This window comes from Cyprinodon tularosa, unplaced genomic scaffold (genome assembly GCF_016077235.1).
Source record: "Cyprinodon tularosa strain WSP-4 unplaced genomic scaffold, ASM1607723v1 ctg482, whole genome shotgun sequence".
NCBI lineage: Eukaryota > Metazoa > Chordata > Actinopteri > Cyprinodontiformes > Cyprinodontidae > Cyprinodon > Cyprinodon tularosa.
The window spans coordinates 291,421-315,530 of NW_024039210.1; the positions used below are offsets into that span (position 1 = coordinate 291,421).

The 24,110-nt window shown below is 39.4% G+C and overlaps 1 protein-coding gene across 2 annotated transcripts; it reads left to right on the forward strand.

Annotated features, from left to right (window-relative positions):
* Positions 1 to 2,655: 2,655 nt before the first annotated feature.
* Positions 2,656 to 22,930, forward strand: ripk3 (receptor-interacting serine-threonine kinase 3). 2 transcript variants are annotated; one of them, XM_038302104.1, is made up of 13 exons: positions 2,656 to 2,791; positions 7,090 to 7,253; positions 7,327 to 7,495; positions 8,038 to 8,193; positions 11,174 to 11,322; positions 11,595 to 11,644; positions 13,147 to 13,308; positions 14,808 to 14,890; positions 15,013 to 15,076; positions 15,150 to 15,220; positions 15,869 to 15,920; positions 16,001 to 16,176; positions 22,299 to 22,930. In XM_038302104.1, the coding sequence occupies exons 2-13, from the start codon at positions 7,096 to 7,098 to the stop codon at positions 22,485 to 22,487; spliced, it is 1,479 nt and encodes a 492-aa protein (XP_038158032.1). In that variant the 5' UTR covers positions 2,656 to 2,791; positions 7,090 to 7,095; the 3' UTR covers positions 22,488 to 22,930. The 2 variants fall into 2 exon arrangements, with proteins under 2 accessions (XP_038158032.1, XP_038158033.1); XM_038302105.1 differs by having other exon boundaries at positions 8,041 to 8,193.
* The last annotated feature ends 1,180 nt before the right edge of the window (positions 22,931 to 24,110 follow it).

A 24,110-nucleotide genomic window follows, 5' to 3' on the forward strand; every position in this document is an offset into this window, starting at 1 on the left:
CAGACCCCTCCTATAATTCGTTTGAAGTCCAATAATAAAAGCAGCAGAAAAGAGAGGTTTGGGCAGAGTTGAGTACAGACTTTTCAAGGGGTCTCACCCTTGGACTTTCCTCTCTCTCCCTTTTCTGCAGAAAAGAAAATAATTTCTTGGACAATAAGTGGTTATGATTATTAACCCTATCAGATCCTTTTCCTAAAGACAAATCAGTTTATTTTTTTGTTAGGCCTAATTGATGTATAATCCATCCATCCATCCATCCATTTTCTGACACGCTTGTCCCAATTGGGGTCGCGAGGGCTGCTCGTGCCTATCTCCAGTTGTCAATGGGCAAGAGGCGGGGTACACCCTGGACAGGTCGCCAGTCCATCACAGGGCAACACAGTGACAAACAGGACAAACCACCATTTACGCCCACACTCACACCTAAGGAGAATCTAGAGAAGCCAATCAACCTCACAGTCATGTTTTTGGACTGTGGGAGGAAGTCGGAGTACCCGGAGAGAACCCACGCATGCTCAAGGGGGAACATGAAAACTCCATGCAGAAAGACCCCGGGCCAGGAATAGAACCCAGAACCTTCTTGCTGCAAGGCAGCAGAGCTACCCACTGTGCATTATAGACAGACTAAGATTTTTTTAGCACAAAAAGTTTTTTATTTTTTTATTTTTGTTATAGTTGCTGCTCTGAGTGGGTCGCTCTGTCAGCTAAAGGCATATTTTAATGAATAATTGACAATTATTCCAATAATTGATTTAATCACAATTAATTGTCTCAGCCCTACCGAGCACTGATCAAAAGAGAGAAGAATAAGAAAACATCTAACAAAAGATTGAGGTTTTTATAAGGTTTATAAAAGACTCAATAAAAGGGATAGGCTAGATTCATGTGATTGGACAAATTTTATTCAAATTAAGTTTTATTTAAACAACTTCAATCAGTTAAAACCATCCAACCAACTGGGAACTTCCCTACAGTTTAAACTGTGTTATTACACTACCAAAGAGGAGCTCTTCCTGCACCCTAAATGCACCAGGCAGCGTTATCACTCATCCTTCCTCCCAGCAGCTCTAAGACTTTACAACAATCACTGTTCCCAACAACCTCAGAAAGTTGCAACAGTCATGATGATTTTTACAGTTTCTATATCAGTCAGGTAAATAACCTGCTGCTGTCATTTTGCACATCTCTGATGCTGCTGCTATTTTCAAATATCCATTACTGTAAAAATGTCCATAGCTGTATATTGGTTATTTATCTCCAGTTGCACAGTTTTAATGTTAAAAACACATTACAGTACAGTATTTTATTTCTTTATTTATTAACTCTTCACTATTATGTTATTCTTATACATTTTTAAGGTCCACATTTCTGTGACAATTTCTATAGTCTTTTTGCTGCTGTAAACACCAGAATTTCCCCACTGTGGGACAACAAAGGAATTTTCTATTCTATTCTATTCTAATAACTTAAAAAGTAAATAACTTCAAAAGATTGGACTACCAACATTAGGTCCTGCTAAGAGCATAAGGAAACAGCAGATCCTCAGAGACCCCAGACTAAGGGACTTAGTACAAGACACATAAAAAAAAGCTTTATTTCATGTATTTATATGCTATATCATACATCAGTCATTATGCAAAATAAAAAAAAAAAATTGTCCTTGATGTAGATAAATTGCCAGACTTTACAATGCCTTTCCTGTGTGGGATACCTAATGTTTTACAGCACTTTTGTTGTCCATCCTATTTTACATGTTACCACCATTTAAACTGCAGTTAGGAGGAAATATGACGACCATAATAAAATCATTATTACTTTAGATCCACTGATGTAGAACTCACTCAGGGCCTGAGCGGAACTTGAATTTGGTTATCTCTGGTTGTCCCCTAATTTAAATCTGTATCTCCAAACTCCTGCTATTTCCCCTAAAACATTTAGTCCTTCTAAAGATCTGACATCACTATAGGTAACGCTTGCTGTAATCTGTTGTGAATCACAAGTAGTTGTGTGGATGAGATTTCAGCACAGATAACCTCACACACACAAACACACCCTGAGACTTTGCTCTGTGGCTGCGGATGTTAAAACTAACCACTTTATGACCTTTAAATGTTATTTTCAGTCAGATTAGAGATTAATTACTCCTGAAAACTCTCAGAATTAAAAAGAAAAACAACAGCCTGGTTGGTTAGAGCCTCCTGTTCTTGATTGTATCAGTTTTGTTTTAATACTTCCTGTTAAAGTGTCAGGTCAGCTACCTGTGATAACAGCCCCCCTGTTTTAGTAGTTTCTACCGCCCTCTGCTGGCTGAATTAAAGCAAACCACCCTGTGTTTTAAGGAACTGGCTTGGGACACCACCTTATTTAAACACCAGCAAGAAATAATAATGAAAAAAAAAATAATAATAAAGAGTAAAATATATACAAATTAGGTTTAATTTGTTGGATTTTGGAATTTAAAGGTAAAATAAACTTTGATAATCTTTTTAAGCTTTGTTTAAAGTGGGCAAATATGGTTTATTCATTATTAAAACTCTATATAAACCCCTTAATTGGCTGAATTACATGTATTGATAGCCAGACTAACAGTTAGAATAATCGACCCTGTTTATTGTGCAACCCCGGAAGCAGAAGTAAATGAGTTGGAAGGGACGGCTCTGACAGGTTTCACTTCTCTTTGAACCAACAGCTACAAACAGTGTGTTGAGCGTGGTTTAATGAGAGGGTTTTTACTCTCCTGAAACTCTTTCAGGACAGCTGAATGATGAGAGAGCAGAGCAAATCTCAAAGGGTGAGTAGTTCCCCTCTTTCTTTAGAAAACAAAATCACTGTGATCCTCCCAGAAGTGGGACCTTTTGCCTGAAACGTTGTTCATGGTTTCATTTGAATGAATAATGAATCTTTTTGAAGTCTGCTAATATGATTAAGCCATTCTTCAATAGAGCAGAATCTCAAAAAAAGTTTAGTAGAGGTTCTGATGTTAAGAAGCATTTTATTACAAGTGATTTATTTTTAAGTCATACTTTTCCACTGATAATCCTGGGCAACAAAAGAATATGCTTCCTGCCTACTGGGTGATGAGTAAAACAAAGTGCACTGGCATGTACAAACATTCAAGTTGTCTAAAAATAATCTAAATGTTTGATAAAAGTAAAAAAAAAAAAAAATGGAACGGATTGGAAAAAGAAGCTTTGAGTTGAATTTTTGAAGTGCTGCATAGAAGCTAGAAATGACCTTTGTTCCACATCTTGGGACTTTCCTGAGAAACAGTCTAACCAAAGAAAATCCACTTTAGGTGGGGGATGATCTAAACCTTAGACTCAAGGGTTTAGGAGCTACATCTACAGGTTCAGTAAAGGTGTATAAATATTGAAAATGTACTGCGTTTCTGTATAAGTCTTACTAAAAGATCCTCAGATTTGATTAAGTAGTTCTAAAATAAAATTAAGAGAATAAAAAAAAGGAACAATAGACAGGAAAAAGAAACGGATGAGCTTTGTTTGCACAGTGACTTTCACTATTCAGTTCTTGCTGTAGCGACTTCCCCAACAACTGAATAAACTAAAGGTGAGGCTTTGCTTTTCCAAAAATGATCCATTTCTTTTCTCACGTTGACACTTTAATGGTGAACTTCTTTGCATGTTTGGGGTTTCCATATTCCTGGATAGTGCATGCTTATTGTAACTTGGTGAAACAGTTAAGGATGTAGCAGCTATCATTTATAACTGTCCAAACCCTGAAACTCTGAAGCACTGCAGAGTCTCTATTAATTCCCTGCAGAATATTATTACATGAAGGTTGAAACAGTACCAGAGCATTCAATATGATGATTCACATTCATCTATTTGAAAGAAGAATACAATTACCAAGACTAAAACAAATAAAAATAAAAGGACTGTTTTATTTACATTCTTTTTTTAAAGTTCAAATCCAAAATTATTTACTCTCTCAACCACAAACAGGATCAAAATGTTTCTGGTTTAGCTATTATAGAAGTCTCCTAAGCCTCGGTTTGTGTTCCACCTCACAGCACAGGGCTTCCTCTGTAAAATGGCTGCACTGCTGCTGCTGCTGCTGCTCAAATAACCTGCTGCAACTTGTTGAAGCAGCATGGACTATCAAACAGGAATCTGGGAGGATTCTGATAACAACCCTGCTCAAAGCAAAACAGAGGCTTAACACCTGCACACGATGTTACCATAACAACCACTTATCTGTTTACACTAAGGTAACTGGGATGGGGCAATCATCATTTCCTTCAGTGCTCCCCAAACTTTTCAGCCTGTGACCCTAAAAATAACAACTCAACAGAGTGGCGCCCCCCTAAAAATACATATAAGCAGCTTATTCTGTTATTATTTATACATTTAAAGTAAAGTGATTTTAATTTTAAAATATCCATACTTTTAAAAATAGCGTTTGATTGACCATTTTAAAGTATTTAGTGGTGAGGATCCCCACCTGTCACGTGAGAGACTAGGGTTCGATTCCCTGATGGGGAGCTTGACTGCTAGTTCCTATTTCAATAAGCTATGTCTTCATTACATCATGTTGTTTTGCCGGGTTCTGTTGGAGATTTCTTCCTGTTAAAAGGGAGTTTATCCTCTCCACTGTCGCTACAAGCATGCTTAGTGTGAGGGATTGGTTTACCTTAGATACAAAACTTTGAATCAATTTGACTGTATGATCTGGTTGAACTGTAAAGTGCCTTGAGATGACATGTGTTGTGAATTGGCGCTATAGAAATAGACTGAATTGAATTGAACAACTTTTTGGATGAATGGATTAATAATCGGATAGCAAAAGGTGACTGAAGGGACATTATATACAGAATTTAAAACCAGTGAAGCCCAAACGTTGCTGTTTAAGGATAAGGATGCTAGATTGATCATAATGACAGAGAAAAAAAGGCCTTTCAACTTAGATGCAAGATATATACGAATATACTTATATGTTTTGTTATGGGGTTGCAATTATGTTGCACTCTTACTGTTGGGGTCTCAGGGTTAAAATGCTAACCCTGCTGTAAGGCCAACTCTGAAACAGAAACTGCACTCTAATACTATTTACCTAATAAAGAGATCAGCACTGAGGGCCCAAATGGTTTTCATAAAGGCCCATCAACATGACGAAAACATGACGACTCATGGGTATGAGTATTTATTGACGGGACGAGACTAGAATAAAAATGTTAGCAGGTGGTCTGTCAGACCTTTAAAATGCATAATTGTGCTAAGCAGTATGATGCTGCATCCTGTTTGGTTACACCGCCCACCTGGCATGCAGTGGTGCACATTCTGCATGACCACAGATGGACCATTGCAGCAGCGGCAGGTGCTTAATTCTTACAAACTCTGCTCTTCCCTTGTGTGTCTAAAAGCATTCCTTTATCTTACATTTTGTTAGCTCTTAAGTCTGCTCTTTTAACTAATATGATGTGATGAACTAGATCTGCTATTTTCACAAATTTTGTGAGACACTTCTGTATAAAATAGGACATTCATTCGTAAACAAGTTTGTTTTAATTTTTCAGTTTTCTGACCAACAGCAATGATGAACTGCACAGTAGCATTTTTTTATTAGAAAATTGTAAAGGTTTACTTTTTTCTGAAGTGCAACATAAAACTAGACTAAAACCTTTTTGAGGTTTAGTCGACTTAATCTGGACTAAAAGTATCACATAAAGTAATGACAAAAATGTGACTTAACTGATGATAGTTTTCGTCCTGAAGATGAAAACTAAGACTGAATCTAAGATGGCTGTCAAAAACAACACTGCAGATCAAGCAGAGTAATGACCACTTCATTAATCAACTGCTTTCCTATGTCTCTAACCAACTGCAGCTTCATCTAAGGCAGGGGTCTTTAACATTTTCCAGGCTAAGGACCTCCAAACTAATGGCGAGATGGAGCGGGGACCCCCTAATTATATATATTGTATGAAATTGTGTTATATCAAACTAGTCCTATAGTCACTCTATTACAGATGGAGGAATGTAATGAAAGTAATTTCTCCCTGGGATTATTAAAGTATTTCTGATTCTGATTCCTGGTTGATGGGACAGGTGTTGTGGATGAAACGGTGCCCAGTTTGAAAGAGCTCCTGTGTGTCGATGAATGTGTGCATTGATGACTGAAAGACTTCTGCCTCCATTTATCTGTTTACTACAGTGTGTTGAATTCATGTTAATGTTTATTTAAAGACATTTCAATTAGTGGAAAAAATTGTAGGGGGGAATATACAAAATGTCTAATCAACCAAAACTTTCGCGACCCCCATGCAGTACCTCTGTGGACCCCCTAGGGGTCGCGGACCCCTGTTAAAGACCTCCGATCCAATATATACATGTTAAAACAGCAACAGGAAATCTTCATGCAAAAACAAACAGAAGCAAAAGAAGGCGATCTGAGATTTATTTACATTACTTCACATTTGAGCCTGAAACTGTATTTTCATTAAGTGATATTCAAAAAAAGCAGTTGTCTAGTTTTATGCTGTAGTGCATGTTGATACAGGGAGAGCCTCCATGTATCTGAGTAACAACCTGAATACATAGTAAACTGATCAAAGATCCAGACCATGCATACATAATATCCAGTCAGTTGTTACAAATGTGATATTATAACTAGTGTTAAGCCGATGCCATTTTTTTGGCCCCGATACCGATACCTGATACCTGGCTGTACAGTATCGGCCGATACCATCTGTTTGAAATTGATGTGTGTGTGTGTCTATATGAAGAACTGCAAACTACTTGGATGTTAAATAATTGCCATCATGGCTTGTCAAGCTGCTGCCTACCTTTGTGAAGCAGGAAAAAGACTAATACAAAGTGAATCCAGTAGATTTTTTTATTGCCTACCTGGAATGGGTGACAATAGTTGACTAAACTTTTGCCTCTCAAAATGGTATCAATGCCCTATTTGTTGGTACTTGCCAAATACTGATACCACCATTTTAGCTCTGGATCGGGCCCCCGCCCAATACTGGTATCGGTATCGGTGCAACACTAATTATAAAAGCAACTTTAAGCTTTATCCAGAGTGAAATATGTTCTGAGGAGTTAAAAGATGTTATGGTGTCTCTAGTGAACCATGGAGCTGCTCAGCTGTCCTGCTCCAGTGGTGATTCAGGACTCTCATCTGACGGGCTGGGAGGTGAAAGGATCCGGAGGGTTCGGACAGGTCTACAAAGCCCGGCACCAGCAGTGGTGCTGCGATGTGGCAATTAAAGTGCTTCATTATGACAATGGGTGAGTAGTGAAAGAGTGGCTGTTTGGGGGAGGAGTTAAAGAACGTGCTGATGGGTTAAACCTGCAACCACAGGACCAGCCAGGCTTTGCTGAGGGAATTGGCCATGATGCGTCAGGGAGCCAACCCTTATGTCATACACGTCCATGGGATTTTTCAGGGTCGATTGCCTTCTTCTGGACCAACAACACAGCTGGGGTTGGTCATGGAGTTCATGGAGAGAGGATGTCTGACCAACCTTCAGGTAACCAACTGGGCCGCATTAAACAATCTCAAACCGCTTTGAATGTTTTACCATAAAGTTTAATATTGTCACACATTATATCTCTTTCTGTGATTGAGTTGTTGGATTTTAGACAGTCTGTTTCAATGCTTTCACAAAACTTTGATTGGGTTTAGCACTCAAGTTGAGATGGAAAGCTGCTGTGGTTAAGGCTGAGAGTAGAAACGAGGTCAACCAGGTAAAAGAAAAAAAGCGTTAGTGCAACACATCCGGTCTGTGTCATCTGAAGATGCTAGTACTCAGACAGCTTAAAGTAAGAAAATGAGCTAAAAGAGTATAAAATATACACAGAAAAAAATAATCCAAAAGCTTTTGGCATTTTCTTACCGTAATCATATTTAGTTACTTTAACACAATTGTTTTATGTCCTACCCTGCTAACATGAAACAATTTTGTTAAAGTTACTAAATGTGATTAAGTAAATGCATTTTGCTATTTTTTTTTTTTTTTTTTTTTGTGTACAACACAGTTATTGCATTACTGTTCAAAATCTCTTTTATCAGAAGACTTTACAAGGACCTCCACCCTGGCCGCTGGCTTTCAGACTGACTCACCAGGTGGCTCTGGGTATAAACTTCCTACACAGTCTCTCACCTGCTGTGCTGCACTTAGACCTGAAGCCAAGCAACGTACTGCTGGACTTCAATTTGAACGCCAAGGTGAGTCCGGTGCTTCTGGCTGGAGCTCCACACATTTAAATGCTCATAAGAATGTGATAAAAAAAAAATCTCCTACCTTCTAAACTCTAAACTAGCAGGTTATCATGGTTCGCACCCATTTGTTTTTGTTGAGGACACTCTATATTAAAGACCGGCTCCTTCGATAAGTTTATTAAGTTCTTGAAATGCTCTAATGGTGTTATTGTTACAGCATCTAGAAATATGTTTGGAAAACCAGAGTAAGGCTTTCCAACCCATGAGCACTGCAGCAAATGTAAAGAATGGTGGTGGTAGCATCATGTTTTAAAGCTGTTTCACTGGCTGACCTATCAGTATATCAGGGATAGATCAATAAAAAAGGAAAATTAAATGCATTGTTTTATACTGAATGGATTAGAGCAGAGTTAGAATACCCAAAATGTGTGCAACTAATTCTTATTCTTACATTCTTTGAAGTTGCTTGTTCAGTAGTCCCCTGGACAAAGAATGGTTAATATTACATTTATGCTGATGTTGGTTTAAACAGACTTTTTATCTGTGCTGTCAATGTATAAGATATATTATTTAGTTCTAAAAGTTGTTAACAATGTTTTCTTACAAATTCCACGGCAGGTTAAGGAGAAAAAAAGTGGTTTTAGGAAATCCAATTGGCTTTTTTTGTTTTGTTTCCTGCAGCCCATCACTCTGTAGAATCTGTCCTCTAGATCACTGTTTCCCAACCTTTTCTGTACCCCTCTCAGTCAAAAGAATTGATGATTGTCCAAAAGTGGAAAGTACAACTGATTGTAAAATAAAGCTATTTTACTTAATCTTTTAATTTGAGCATTTAAGTCTAGGGCATTTTATTTTTTTCAATCTCAAGTAAAAACAAAAAAATAAAAAACAACATAAATACGTTGCCTGGAAGTTGTCGAAATAAATGCAAAATAAAATCATATTATAAACCTCTATTTATAAAAGTGGAGCTTCTCTGAGAAACTCCCTTATACTCAAATTTAGACCTGATAAAATGGGAACAAAACACTGAACAGAAATTATAGTCAGTCTGACTTAATTAGTTTTATTTTGTTTTTATCAAGACAGCTGAGCTGCTTTGATGAGCTCCGATAGTTCAGTGTGAAAAACAGCAGATCCCAGGCTGTTCTCTACATCCAGTCTGTTTCTCTGCTTGGTTTGGATGTTTGTCAAAGCTGAAGGTGAACTCAAACATATAATAAAAAATTACTTTTTGGTTGATGAAAGCTTGTTTATTTTTTCAATCAGGTCCTCACGAAGCAAAAAAAGATCCCAGCCCTTTTTATTGTACTACCTAAAACAATAAAACATTTTCATGTACACCTTGCAATGTAGTCGTGGACCATTAGTGGTATGCCTACCCCCTGTTGGGAATCACTGCTCTAGATCAGAGGTGTTCAAGTCCAGTCTTCAAGAGCTACCATCCTGTTAGGTTTAGATGCATCTCTTCTCTAACACACCTGAATCTAAAGGTTCGATCGCCTTATTTAGCCCAGCAGAGTCATGGTAACGAGCCACTCATTTGATTCAGGTGTGTTAAAAATGGGGTGCATCAAAATGTTCATTTCATTTCATTTATTGTTTATTTGAAAGGGGACAGTCTACATTAATCAACATTAAAACAATGTAAATATACCCGAGTTAGCTAAGGAGTGCTAATTTTCATCGGTAGTCCCCCAGCCAGGTATAAAAAAGGCAACCTTAAAAATAAACACAAGTATAAAATCACAAGATAAAATTACAATACCAATTACATAAAAAACATTATGGTTGAGAAATACAATTAATGTAAAATAATTACGTTACCGGAATGTAGCTCTTGAGGACTGGACTGGACCACCCCTGCTCTAGATGATTGAAAGAGGACACAAGCCTCCATGGTCCTTGTAGTCTAAAATACATTTCTTATTAACAGAACAAAGCTTATCCGATCTACTGAACGACAGATGAAAATCCTGAAGGATTAATCAATGTCCCAAAGGAAGAAATAGGCTAAAGGCCGGGATGTATTTACCATGTTTTCAGGTCACAGTACTTCAAAGTAACATCAATATATTCATCCATTCACCCATTTATGCAGACATTCTCGCATTGATGGCGGTAAGCTGTATTGTAGCCACAGCTGGTTTGGAGCATACTGACAGAAGTAAGGCTGCCGTACCCACAAGAAGCCTCTGACCAGTGGGTGCATAGTGGGGGGGAGCAGTGGGAGCACTGGACCCCCCCCCCCCCCTTGAAATCTGATTGCACCCCATCACTCCTGTACAGTACTTGCTGTAAAAAGAGAAGTTACAGAACCTTTAATGAAGCATTTTCACCAAGTACAAGAGAAGTTACCAATAAAAATGTAAATAGAAAATACAACAAAAAAATTTTAACTGAAAAAAAGTGTTCCTTTAAAACTTACCCAGTTACTTATTTGTTAGCAGAAAAAAAAATCCTTCTTGTCCTTTTGAATAAATGAAAAGACCTTGAACCGTTGATAAATAATTAACAGTTAAAATAAATAGAAGGAGAAACTAAAATCTTGAGAAAAACTTAACAATTTTAGCACCAACAATGGTTTATATTCTAAAATGTTAAATTGCCTGTATTTGTATATCAATTTATTTTTTGCTTCTATTTTGTTATTCATAAACATATTCCTGACAGATGTCAGATTCTTAAGTTTAAAAATGGAAAAATCCCAATAACACACCTATTCCCTTTGTTTCTGGTATTTATACGTAACATCTAGAAACTCCTATTAACAATGATTGAGAAAGAAATTCCTCCATTGGCTGTGGACGCCCTTCAGATAGCTTTACCCGCTGCCCGCCACTGGGCAATTAGGGGGAAGCATCTTGCCCAAGGATGAAGCTGGGATTTGAACCGGCAACCGTCGCTCCCCCTAATATAGGATGTAAATAATAAGGGATTATTGTGATAGTGTAATTGTACTAATATCCCTCCTTCCCCTTGCCAGCTCACAGACTTTGGCCTTGCAAGGTTTTCCAGCAGCGTCACACGAGTTTCCAAGAAAGACAGTGAAGAGGAAGGAGGAACTCTCAGCTACATGCCTCCAGAGGCGTTTGAGGTTTCATACGATCCAACAAGGGCCTCTGATATCTACAGGTAGAAAAATCACAGAGCAGTTTTAAAGTTCGTGAATTAATAATAAAAATGTCTGCTTATTTAGATCGGGTGAGTGAAATAGTCAGTATTCATTGAATTTAAATGAGTGAAAGAGTAAACAGTTGTTGGAGGAAGTAAGAAACATGAGGAAACATGTTTCAGCTAAGCCTTTCCAGTATATGTGATTAAAGAGCTCTTGTGATTTCCTCTTTCACAGAACTGGATCCATTTCTTTAATTACTGATTATATTGTTACAAACTTTATGTTTCAGCTATGGTATACTTCTGTGGTCCATTGTCACAGGAAAACAGCCATATGCAAGTAAGTCAATATTAGGTTACTTACAGTCTGAATTCAGCTTTCAACGCTTTCCTTATTGGGTTTATTTGAAAAAGAAAAAAAAAAGGGAGGTTTGGGTTTGGAAAAATGTTTGAAAGCCTTTTTTCCCCCCATTTTTAAACCTGATGGTGACTAACAGATCTGAATTACTTTATTAATACCTTGCAAAAATAATTTTCTTGTATTGTAAAATTAAAATAGAGCAAAATCAAAAATAAGACAGAATGAAATAAGTAATTAAAATAAGTTAAATTACACCCTTCCCCTTTAAACGGTGATGCAACTGCAACAGTTTTCAGACTGATGTTAATTCAACAAACTGATATCGCTGATTTTCACATTATGGCCTATTTAAGTTGTCTTTGACTCACTGACTGACTGACATTCATTTAAAAAAATTACAAAAGCACCCATTTATCTTCATTTATATTTATGTTGTTTTAGCTTCAGGTTAGTTAAATTCAACAAGGTTTATATTGCAAATAAAAGCTATAAAAGTGCTATTTTATATAAAATGAAAAGCTTCAAAGTTCACAAAGAGTGCTAAAGACACTGCATTAATTTAGGATATGCTTCTATTTACTTTACAAGATCAAGTGAAATGGATGAAATCCGGAAATCTAAAGCCAATTATAGTTACAATACTGTAGTTAGAAATATACCTAATACTCAAGCAGGTTCTTAGTGTTTATTTTGAACTCAAGTGGGAAACTCTGAGTGGATAAATACATAAAAAAAAATCCACAGTGATCCTACAGACAGTGGGATAGACAGAGCAATCTAAAGCTCAGTCTTAAATGAGTTAGGGTTCACCTTCTTATAGCAGAAATTATATCAAGATATATTTAGATTTAGGATATATTTATTATACATATTTGAATTTAACATGCAGATTTAGCTTTTTGCAGCTAAATGTTAGGCATTGGCAGTAAATCTTAAGAAATTCTCCTAAATAACAAAAATGTGTTATTGATAATATCTTTTTTCTGGTTGTTATAGTTTTACAGTCGGCATCAGCAGTTCAGATGTTATGCTTTGGAGTCGTCAGAAATATCAGACCAGTTTCAAACTGCAGCTTATATTGTAAGAATATTATGTAAAAAACTGAGATGTCTGGTTTAAATAAATAAGTTTCAAGGCCAAAAACTATAGTGTTGTGTAAGGGATAGCGGCCTTAGCCTCTTGTGAGAAAATCCGACATTAAAAAGTGCCAAAATAAACCTTTGATGGGAATAAACGGTTTGGCTCAGCCATAATTTAAACTATTAAAAAAAACTTTGGATTATCTTGAACAAAATTAAAGTTTAACCATTACTTAAGAACACATTTCTTTATCAGGGGTTTCCCTGAACTTTTCCAGCCTGTTTGTAAAAAAAGAAGAAGAAAAAAGTGTGTTTTAACTTTAATAGGAAAATAGGAGGGCATTTTCTTAAAATATGTTTTCTTCTACATAACTTTGACTCTGATTCCTTCCTTTTCTGCAGATGCCAGGTCCACCATAGTGCGTTTACGCATCCCGCAGGGAGACCGTCCGTCTCTAGATGAGATAAGGTGTCAGGCTGCAGGAGTGGCAGGACTGACGACCCTCATCAACCTCATGCAGCGATGCTGGCACACAAATCCCAACCAGAGGCCTTGCTCCCGTGGTTAGTAAAACATAATATCCCTGTATAAACATGAAATTTAAAGCAGGTCAGCTTGTTAACTTGGAAAATTTCCTTTTTTTTATTAACATTTTTTGTATCAATATAAAAACCCAATCTGAATGAAGCATATGTCCATAAAAGACTAATTCAGTTCAGTTTATTTATATAGCGCCAAATCACAACACACGTCATCTCAAAGCACTATACAGAGACAATACAGTTAGATTGGTTTAAAGTTTCTAACAAGGAAAACCAGTTGATTGCATCCAGTCATTGACCTGCAAGACATGGTCCTCCCGGATGAGCTTATGGAGGTGATTTTTGCCTACATTTTGTCATTGGCTCTTCAGCAATCCCTCATATTGAGCATGCATATAGCAAGAGAGGAGAGGAAAACTCCCTTTAACAGGAAGAAACCTCCAGCAGAACCAGGCTCAGTCAAAGCGCTCATCTGCCGAGGCCGACTGCGGTTCAAGAAAAAGAAGCAGAGATAAAAAAAGGCGACTGTAAACCAGCTCCACAGGAGGCCCCGTCCAGGAAACACACAACCAGGCACACGAGCTCCGAGCCAACTCCAATGTCACAGGATGAGAACTCATACATTTAGTCACAGTCAGAGAAACAGGACTACACTAAAAAACATGCCAAGCTCCTAATCTAATGGCAGCAGCACAGCTGATGTTTTTTTTTCCATGACGGAGTCACAGATAAACAGGAACAGGCCAGATTAAGCTACTATGGGAAAAAGCAGAGAGAACATAAAGTTATGAGTGAAACTTAACAAATACTGCAGAATGGGAGACCACAGATAGAATAAAGCAGAATGAAAAGTGGCCCCTTTGTGATCCAGAAACCTGAATATATAGCAGCATAAAATATACAATATAACTAAGGATAATCTAACTATTTTGGATGAGGTACGAGAAAGGTAGAGCCACAGTAGGGCCAAGGTAGAGCCAAGGAGAAACATCTGTCCAAACTGAATTATTTTACTCAACCAGGCAAAAGAATCTCCTTGAGATTAAAAACCCATTTTATTTCTCTGGCCAAGATGGCAACTTAATGGTCACATGGTTATAAAAAAAGTTCTCATTATCAGATCCTTCTGTCCTCATTGCAGAATTTTAAAGCTTTTTTTGCATCTTGATGCAGGTTTCTGCATCAAGATGATTTTCTGAGAATGAATTCATATTGATTCAAGTTTTTTACACATATGCTCACATAAATATGTATGTAGGAACAAGTCCAAGGATATATCTGTGAATAAAAGTCAGCCAGTGGGAGGGGCTACAAGCATTCAAGGATGGAGAATGTATAAGGAACAGTGTAAACAAATACAATTAAAATTTATCAAACAGAAGAACTGGATTGAGTTGAATTAAACTCTAGTTAAAGTGCTTGTCAGATCAGCCCCTGCAAAGATTTTTTTTAAACATTTTTGAGTGACTTTTGAACATAACATAATTTGGGTTTTTCTTATGTATGTTTATTTTTTATAGAATGCACAACTGAGACAGAAGAATTGCACAAGTTACACAAGCACACAATCCATGATGCCGTCCATCAGGTCCTAAAGAAACTGGTGAGGAACAGATGTGAAGTCAAGCTGACGTGATGAAAAGTTTTAATGTGATGCATCGTATTGTTATGTGGGTCTGCACATTTTTTCCTAAACGGAGCCGCATTTTCTCTTCCTCCTTCTAGGACCAATATGAGGAAGAAATCATTTCTGAGCAGACTACCAGGATTTCCATTTCAGAGAGTGACGGTCAGTTAGATTTATTAATCAAACAATGTCTGTATGTCTGTCTGTCTTGACCTTTTGCTTTCTCTTTTTGTAGTTGTTGCAGCAGTGGCCCCAAGACTCCACGCTTCTCCTGACATTGTGAAGACGGGACCTCCACCGGTTCAGGTGGGATTAAAGAAATTCTGTCAGGAAGACTCTGATCGTTAAATGACCCAGAATTTAATGCAAGTAGGGTTTATGAACCAAAAAAAAGATAAAGTAGTTAAAAGTTACATTTTGTATTTGGACTGGCATCTTTATGGTGAGGATGAGAGAAAGAAAGGCTGATCTTTAAGCCAAAAAAGAAAAGAAAAACAACACTTTGTGACTCAGACTGGGAAGATATTTCTTTATTGCAATAACTCGGTCAGTCCTCTGGTGTTACTTCACTGCAGGTTTTTTTTTTTGCTGCGGTGGTGAACTATTGTGCACATCTCTTCCTGCCTCACTGGAGGGGCTTTCACAGGAAAGAGTGGTGAAGCAAACGTTACAAAAGCTTTTAAGACACATTAAATAATGGCCACAAACTGGTTTTTGTATGAAAGGGAGAACTACTGTTAGAAACCATTTGCTATGGCTCTACAGACCTAATTTCACCTACATGAAATAATCTCTGCAACTCTGCTTGTTCTGTGAAAGTGTTGGTATATGATTCAGAAGCAGTGAGTCATTAGATGGTTTTTGACCAACAATTTAAAGAAGACAGCATTGTTTCATATCAAGGAGCTCTATTCATAGCCACATTAACCAACAGCTTTACCTTTTGTGCTTCAGGAAATGGTTGGCGGTGAGCGAGAAAATCAAAGACACAATGCACCGGTTGAAAGTAAGTAACTGATAGCTGAAACCGCTCAGGGTTAGGGAAATATTATGATTAAAAACATTCATAGATGTTTTATTTTTCAGATTCGTCACCTGGCCACGCTAAAAACATGTGTGAAGTTGACCAGGGTCCCTCAGCAACGGCCCAGATAACCAACCAATCCTCTGTAGAACCTATGACGGTGTCCTCCCAGGCTCCCCTGCCACAGCCCACAGCCAAAGCAACAAGGCTGAAGGACATAAAGCAGTCTAATTACCAGGTAATAGTCTGTCACTAGATACCCTGTAACAAACCGATTCCTAAAAAGCTTTACTGGAAGCCACTTTAATTAGAAAACTTTAGCCAATCATAAAGAGGACAATCTTGAACCTTTTTTAAAAAGGAAGACGGCCATGTTGACAATATTAAACACATGTACAGCTGTAGCTCCAGCTGCAATTTTTTTTTTTTACTGATATTTCCCCCCTTTTTTGAAAAGAAAATCTGCTTCTACATGATACTGAATTCAAATAAAAAGGTTTTAATGCCAATGATGTACCAGCAGGTGGGGCTAACTGGAACAATCCATGTAGACACAGTGCAGTTTTTTGTTTATTTAACGACAGCTCTCTAATTCAGACCTCTGCTTTGCTTTTGAAAATGGCAGGTTTTGATTGCTTTTGGATGCGAGGCACAAAATGCAGTAGAAAATCTCTGATTTACTAAATGTTGTAATATCGTGGTTTAGTGTTGACAGATTAAGAGATTGGATTTTAATCCATCAGCTGTCAAGAAATGTAGAGAAACTATTGCTGGGTGGTTTGTATCACCAGTAGATTTTATTGTAAATGAGTGTGATCAGTTATCACAAATAATAGAGAATAAAGACTAAAACTATTGGAGGAAAGGATCATCACTAAATCAGAACCGTAAGGGGAACTTGCAATATTTATCTTTTTTCAGGATATATATGTATAGTTTTTAATCTAACACAGGAAAATATTACATTAGGCTCCCATATAAAGTAACTCACACCAAAGCAATGCTGGGATGACTAGAAATGACTAAATATCCTGGGTTAATGACTCACTAACTAGTTAATAATTAGCCGTGATCATACAGCAATAGGCAAGGCAAGGCAAGGCAAATCATTTGTATAGCACAATTCGGTACAAAGAAAATGCAAAGTCAAATGTTGTCCAGATCTGGTAAACCCTTTGACCATGCATTTGCCAAAGTACAGTAAGCTGTGTGTCTTTTTAATTGAATATACTGCTCATCAATTTTTTTTCCTTTTTTTGTTAGGTAGTTAGCAGTGTACCATACAGGTTTCACAATGTTCGCTACAATTTAACAAACACCAGCAAAGAAGTGTTTATACATCGTCACTGCTGTCCTGTTTATACCACTGCTGCCTGTTATTCTGCATTACTGTACGTTCGAAATAACAAAAACAACTTAAAATGTTCAAATTGAATTGAATAATTTTTCTCAAGCTAAAATTTGTTTAAAATAAAAAATTAAAAACCCAATAGATCCATCCAACCACCTCCTTCTGTTCACTCTAACCCTAAGTGAGCAGGATTATGAGGAAAATAAAAGTCCTTTAGCAAATAGATATTTGCAGTCGTGTCCCAGAACTCTGCTGTGGTTTTGAATTCAACAAGACGCTCAGGTGGTTTCAGTGTGAGGCCCAACTATATGTCAAAACACCTTAATGCTGTAAAACAATGAGCACAATTTAGACCATTTATTTCCCCATAATGCTTCAGTTTCTATGTCCATCATATATATACATATATATACAGTGTTGGGAAAGTTCTCTTTCTACGTGAACTAGTTCAAAGTTCAGTTCACACATTTTAAAATGAACTAGTTCAGTTCATAGTTCATAATTCAAAATTTTGAACTAAGTTCACAGTTCCAAAAAATGAACTAGTTCAGTTTTTTTTTTTTTTTCATATATTGCTCAATTACACCATAGCCTACTGTAGAACCACAGACAGCAATTATTTTATCAGTTGTAACACTGAAACTGTGCGTCAGATTTCATCTTCATATCCAGTTTTGAATCCTTATCCAACCAGGGTTTACATTAGCATTGAGGGGACAGCATTTCCCCATTGTTGCTTTAATGCTTTGTTGCTGTCCATTCACTTCACACTAGTAGCAGCTGCAGCTTTCACCCCTACAGTATATTCTCAAAAACATCAGGAAAAATGTGCTGCTTGAATGGTCTTTTTTATGAGTAATTATTAAAAGAAAAATAGGAAAGTAGTCTTTAAGGTGCAAATGTTTTTTTTATTTAAATATTTTTTTCAATTTGAAATTCCATTTCAGTACATACTAAAAAGGAATCCTGGAAAATTATACCAGGCAGGTTTAACAAACAAGTTACATGAATAGTAAAACCCTCAAGAACATTTTACTGACAGAAACTGAGGGACCAGGCTGAGGTAGGATTTTAAGGTTACTGAAGTGCTGATTTTTTTACTGAAAGTCGGCGGGCAAAGTTTGCAGAGAAATGTAAGATTGTTGCCATCATCCTCACCGACCACCTGGTCATAAAACTGTTTTAAGTGATCATACTGCTGCTTTGTCGCCTCCACGGTCGCCTCCATGCTGCTGTGGCTTCCACGCTGCATTTTGTTTTGATGACGCACGCGGCTGTAGGCTACGACGCTGGTAGCTGGTGTTGCCAGATTGGGTGTTTTTCCCGCTACATATTAAGGCCTGTTTACGGTGTGATTTAGCCGGGGTTTCGCCTGGGGGGCTCCATAGAAATCTGGCAACTATTGAACGGAGCTGAACTGAGAGAGCGTGCCGTTCACAGACACCAGAATGAACGAGTTCACAATAACGTTCATCAGGCAGTAATACAGTACTTCAGTTCACGTTCGCCCAAAATATGAACGAGTTCATGAACTTTCATTCAATGAACGCGTTCAGGCACAACACTGTATATATATATATATAAATATTTTTATCAATATAGACTTTAAATAAACTATTTTTGGATAGAAAAAAAAGTTTTAAAGACCCAAACTAAGGCTAAAAGTTTAGGAATTTCTACCGAAACTATCATAATAATCTAGTTCAACCTCCAGCTGCTATAATTAACTATTCCAGAGATAGTCTGAGATAGGTGCAGTAGGGTTTAACGCTCAGTTATTTAGAGAGTGGTCTCTGGCTGCAGACCTGCATTTTCAGGACCCAGAGCTGCACTGTGAGGTCTCCTGCACTGTTGGAACCTGAAGTTTATTCAAAGACTTTCAAAGTAAAAGCTAAGTTGATCTGAAGCCTTTCTAAAGTAAAAGCGAGCGCTGATAAACTCCTCATGAAGCTAGTTTCCTTTCACAAACAACTGTTGTTATGGAAAAAACTCACATGCACATGTATACTCCCCACCAAACTCCTATCTGGAATAATAGATATGTGCTACATAGAAATAAGTCTCTGTATTTGGATTGCTTATTTGGTCTATAAGACATTTTCTAAATGACAATCGAAGTTGGCTATAGTTAAATACTGTCATAAACTTTAATCATCCGGAATAAACTTCCGGTCCTAACAGTACAGGAGATCCCATTTTGCAGGTCTGCAACAATGGATTCTGGCAGTGCAGGTCTGGGTTTTAACAGTGAAGGTCTGGGTTCTGGCAGTGCAGGTCTGGGTTCTGGCAGTGCAGGTCTAGGTTCTGGCAGTGCAGGTCTAGGTTCTGGCAGTGCAGGTCTGGGTTCTGGCAGTGCAGGTCTGGGTTCTGGCGGTGCAGGTCTGGGTTCTAGCAGTGCAGGTCTAGGTTCTGGCGGTGCAGGTCTGGGTTCTAGCAGTGCAGGTCTGGGTTCTGGCAGTGCAGGTCTGGGTTCTAGCAGTGCAGGTCTGGGTTCTGGCAGTGCAGGTCTGGGTTCTGGCAGTGCAGGTCTAGGTTCTGGCATTGCAGGTCTGGGTTCTGGCAGTGCAGGTCTGGGTTCTAGCAGTGCAGGTCTGGGTTCTGGCAGTGCAGGTCTGGGTTCTGGCAGTGCAGGTCTAGGTTCTGGCATTGCAGGTCTGGGTTCTGGCAGTGCAGGTCTGGGTTCTAGCAGTGCAGGTCTGGGTGCTGGCAGTGCAGGTCTGGGTTCTAGCAGTGCAGGTCTGGGTGCTGGCAGTGCAGGTCTGGGTTCTAGCAGTGCAGGTCTGGGTTCTAGCAGTGCAGGTCTGGGTTCTAGCAGTGCAGGTCTGGGTTCTGGCAGTGCAGGTCTGGGTGCTGCCAGTGCAGGTCTGGGTTCTAGCAGTGCAGGTCTGGGTTCTAGCAGTGCAGGTCTGGGTTCTGGCAGTGCAGGTCTGGGTTCTGGGAGTGCAGGTCTGGGTTCTGGCAGTGCAGGTCTGGGTTCTGGCAGTGCAGGTCTGGGTTCTAGCAGTGCAGGTCTGGGTTCTGGCAGTGCAGGTCTGGGTTCTGGCAGTGCAGGTCTAGGTTCTGGCATTGCAGGTCTGGGTTCTGGCAGTGCAGGTCTGGGTTCTAGCAGTGCAGGTCTGGGTGCTGGCAGTGCAGGTCTGGGTTCTAGCAGTGCAGGTCTGAGTGCTGGCAGTGCAGGTCTGGGTTCTAGCAGTGCAGGTCTGGGTTCTAGCAGTGCAGGTCTGGGTTCTAGCAGTGCAGGTCTGGGTTCTAGCAGTGCAGGTCTGGGTTCTGGCAGTGCAGGTCTGGGTGCTGCCAGTGCAGGTCTGGGTTCTAGCAGTGCAGGTCTGGGTTCTAGCAGTGCAGGTCTGGGTTCTGGCAGTGCAGGTCTGGGTTCTGGCAGTGCAGGTCTGGGTTCTAGCAGTGCAGGTCTGGGTTCTAGCAGTGCAGGTCTGGGTTCTAACAGTGCAGGTCTGGGTTCTAACAGTGCAGGTCTGGGTTCTGGCAGTGCAGGTCTGGGTTCTAACAGTGCAGGTCTGGGTTCTAACAGTGCAGGTCTGGGTTCTAACAGTGCAGGTCTGGGTTCTGGCAGTGCAGGTCTAGGTTCTGGCATTGCAGGTCTGGGTTCTAGCAGTGCAGGTCTGGGTTCTAGCAGTGCAGGTCTAGGTTCTGGCAGTGCAGGTCTGGGTGCTGGCATTGCAGGTCTGGGTTCTAGCAGTGCAGGTCTGGGTTCTAGCAGTGCAGGTCTGGGTTCTAGCAGTGCAGGTCTGGGTTCTGGCAGTGCAGGTCTGGGTTCTAGCAGTGCAGGTCTGGGTTCTGACAGTGCAGGTCTAGGTTCTGGCAGTGCAGGTCTGGGTGCTGGCAGTGCAGGTCTTGGTTCTAGCAGTGCAGGTCTAGGTGCTGGCATTGCAGGTCTGGGTTCTAGCAGTGCAGGTCTGGGTTCTAGCAGTGCAGGTCTGGGTTCTGGCAGTGCAGGTCTGGGTTCTAGCAGTGCAGGTCTGGGTTCTGGCAGTGCAGGTCTAGGTTCTGGCAGTGCAGGTCTGGGTGCTGGCATTGCAGGTCTGGGTTCTGGCAGTGCAGGTCTAGGTTCTGGCATTGCAGGTCTGGGTTCTAGCAGTGCAGGTCTGGGTTCTAGCAGTGCAGGTCTAGGTTCTGGCAGTGCAGGTCTGGGTGCTGGCATTGCAGGTCTGGGTTCTAGCAGTGCAGGTCTGGGTTCTAGCAGTGCAGGTCTGGGTTCTAGCAGTGCAGGTCTGGGTTCTGGCAGTGCAGGTCTGGGTTCTGGCAGTGCAGGTCTAGGTTCTGGCAGTGCAGGTCTGGGTGCTGGCAGTGCAGGTCTTGGTTCTAGCAGTGCAGGTCTAGGTGCTGGCATTGCAGGTCTGGGTTCTGGCAGTGCAGGTCTGGGTTCTAGCAGTGCAGGTCTGGGTTCTGGCAGTGCAGGTCTGGGTTCTAGCAGTGCAGGTCTGGGTTCTGGCAGTGCAGGTCTAGGTTCTGGCAGTGCAGGTCTGGGTGCTGGCATTGCAGGTCTGGGTTCTGGCAGTGCAGGTCTAGGTTCTGGCATTGCAGGTCTGGGTTCTAGCAGTGCAGGTCTGGGTTCTAGCAGTGCAGGTCTAGGTTCTGGCAGTGCAGGTCTGGGTGCTGGCATTGCAGGTCTGGGTTCTAGCAGTGCAGGTCTGGGTTCTAGCAGTGCAGGTCTGGGTTCTAGCAGTGCAGGTCTGGGTTCTGGCAGTGCAGGTCTGGGTTCTAGCAGTGCAGGTCTGGGTTCTGGCAGTGCAGGTCTGGGTTCTGGCAGTGCAGGTCTAGGTTCTGGCAGTGCAGGTCTAGGTTCTGGCAGTGCAGGTCTGGGTTCTGGCAGTGCAGGTCTAGGTTCTGGCAGTGCAGGTCTGGGTGCTGGCAGTGCAGGTCTTGGTTCTAGCAGTGCAGGTCTAGGTGCTGGCATTGCAGGCTTGCAGCCAGACTCTCTTTGATGTTTAAACAGGGTTTTTCATTCACAACCAAAACATAAACATTTCTAATCAATCTTTTCTCTATAGCGTCAGATTTCCAGTCCGGAAAGCTTCCCCAGCCGACCGTCACCGCCTCAGGCATTCTACGTTCAATACTCCAATGTGTCTAATGCTCAGTTTGGAAACAACAACAAAATGTACATTTACTCCTCTGGCTCCTCTGAGAGGAAGAGGCACCCAACAGCGCCATCTATTGTTAGCTCCACACAACGCTGAGTTGACTTTCTTTGTCTGGAGTTTCTGGAACTATTTTTATTTTCCTTTTCCTATTTGACCCTTTTTATATCAGTTATTTATTTTTTTATTTTATTTTTTGCATGAATGTATTGACGGCCTTTTCAGAGGGCCTTTTGCCAGCTTTTGGTTCTGCTTCCTTTGTTTGGAATTTTGTTTAACCAGCAAGAAAAAAAAAAATCTCCCGTCCAGCATTTTGCACATTCAGCATCATAAAAACAAGCCAAGACTGCTGTTTTTTTTTTTCTTCACCAAATGTGGTCAGAAAATATCTATAGTAACAGAGGCCAGCATGCCTAAAGATGCCAGAGCTTGCCTTCACTACCAGCTGACTATGATTTAAAAAAGTAAGCGCCTGTTTTGACACTTTTCAGAATTTACATTTAGTGAAAGATAACATAAGCAGTAGATTTCTTCCCATTTTAAGGGTTTTAAAGGTACAGATGCTATTTTTGGAACGCATTGCATAATGTTGCTTTTTAATTTTGGAACTGCCGGATACAGTTCCAGTTTTTATGAAGTGTTTGATAATGTGCAGAATTTCTAATCTGTTATGTTCAGATATGATGTTGATCTCTTTTTCTTTTCTATAAACTTGTACAGAAGAAGCAATGCTAAGTTTGCTTTTAAAATCAAAATGTCAAAACACTGTAGCTTCAGTGAAGTGATGCAGCAAGTGTATGTAAAATATTTTTATGGTACATTGTTAAAGGTGATGTTCTCTTCTAAAATTTTGGGAGTTTTCAGCTTTGTATAAAAGGGATTTTTGTGTGTGTGTGGAAGTCAAACTTTTTAGATCAAAGTTACAATTGAGAAAAAATTCACAGTAATGTCCCATTGCATAGGTTAATGTAACCACATCCTTTATTAAGATGCTACAAGTGAACAACTGAAATCAGGTCTCGCATATCATAAAATAAGGAGTTTACTGTGATTCATAAAATGCAATAAAATTGTGTTTAGATGTGTTTTAATGTACTTAATGTTGTTTGTTTAACGTATGGTGGTCCATCTGGAAAGGATCACATAACTTGTATTTCATGCCAGAATGTGAAGACTCCTCAACTTGATGCGACATGCAATCACTTAATCAGAATATTTCTAAACATTTTCTTCAATAACAATTCGCCTCTATTCTATGAGTTATGAAGGTTTTTCATTTAGAGCCAAAAAAAACTCTCCACAGCTCAAAACAATAAATGGGGATATTGTTAATGCAGAGATGAGGGCTTTGAATCCTTTGAATATGCAACTTCATGAAACAAAAAACAAAATAAAAAATATTCAAAGTTTTGAAAGTGAGATTTTTATGAAAGAGCTCAATTTGAAAGAGCTTTTATAAAATGAGCCTTTCCCACTTGTTTTTAAAAATAGATGTTCTGTCTGCTAAATCAAAGCAGCGCAGGATTTTTTTTATTATTTAATATATATTCTATTTTTTTCTTTGGATTATTTAAAGAAATGTTCATCACCGAGATGCAAACAAACCTTTTAGTACTAACCCAACATGAACTTTGTAATCCATGAGTTAACATTTTTGCTTCCTTTTTAATTTTCTTCACTCTAACAGGGTTTTCACTTAAATTGAACTGGCTCAATGTTCCA

Bases quoted from the DNA above. Each gene is read 5' to 3' on its own strand.
- ripk3 (XM_038302104.1), top strand. From the start codon at position 7,096: ATGGAGCTGCTCAGCTGTCCTGCTCCAGTGGTGATTCAGGACTCTCAT. The intron at 8,194-11,173 runs GTGAGTCCGGTG...TCCCCTTGCCAG, and splicing joins ACTTCAATTTGAACGCCAAG to CTCACAGACTTTGGCCTTGC. The intron at 15,077-15,149 runs GTCAGTTAGATT...CTCTTTTTGTAG, and splicing joins TTCCATTTCAGAGAGTGACG to TTGTTGCAGCAGTGGCCCCA.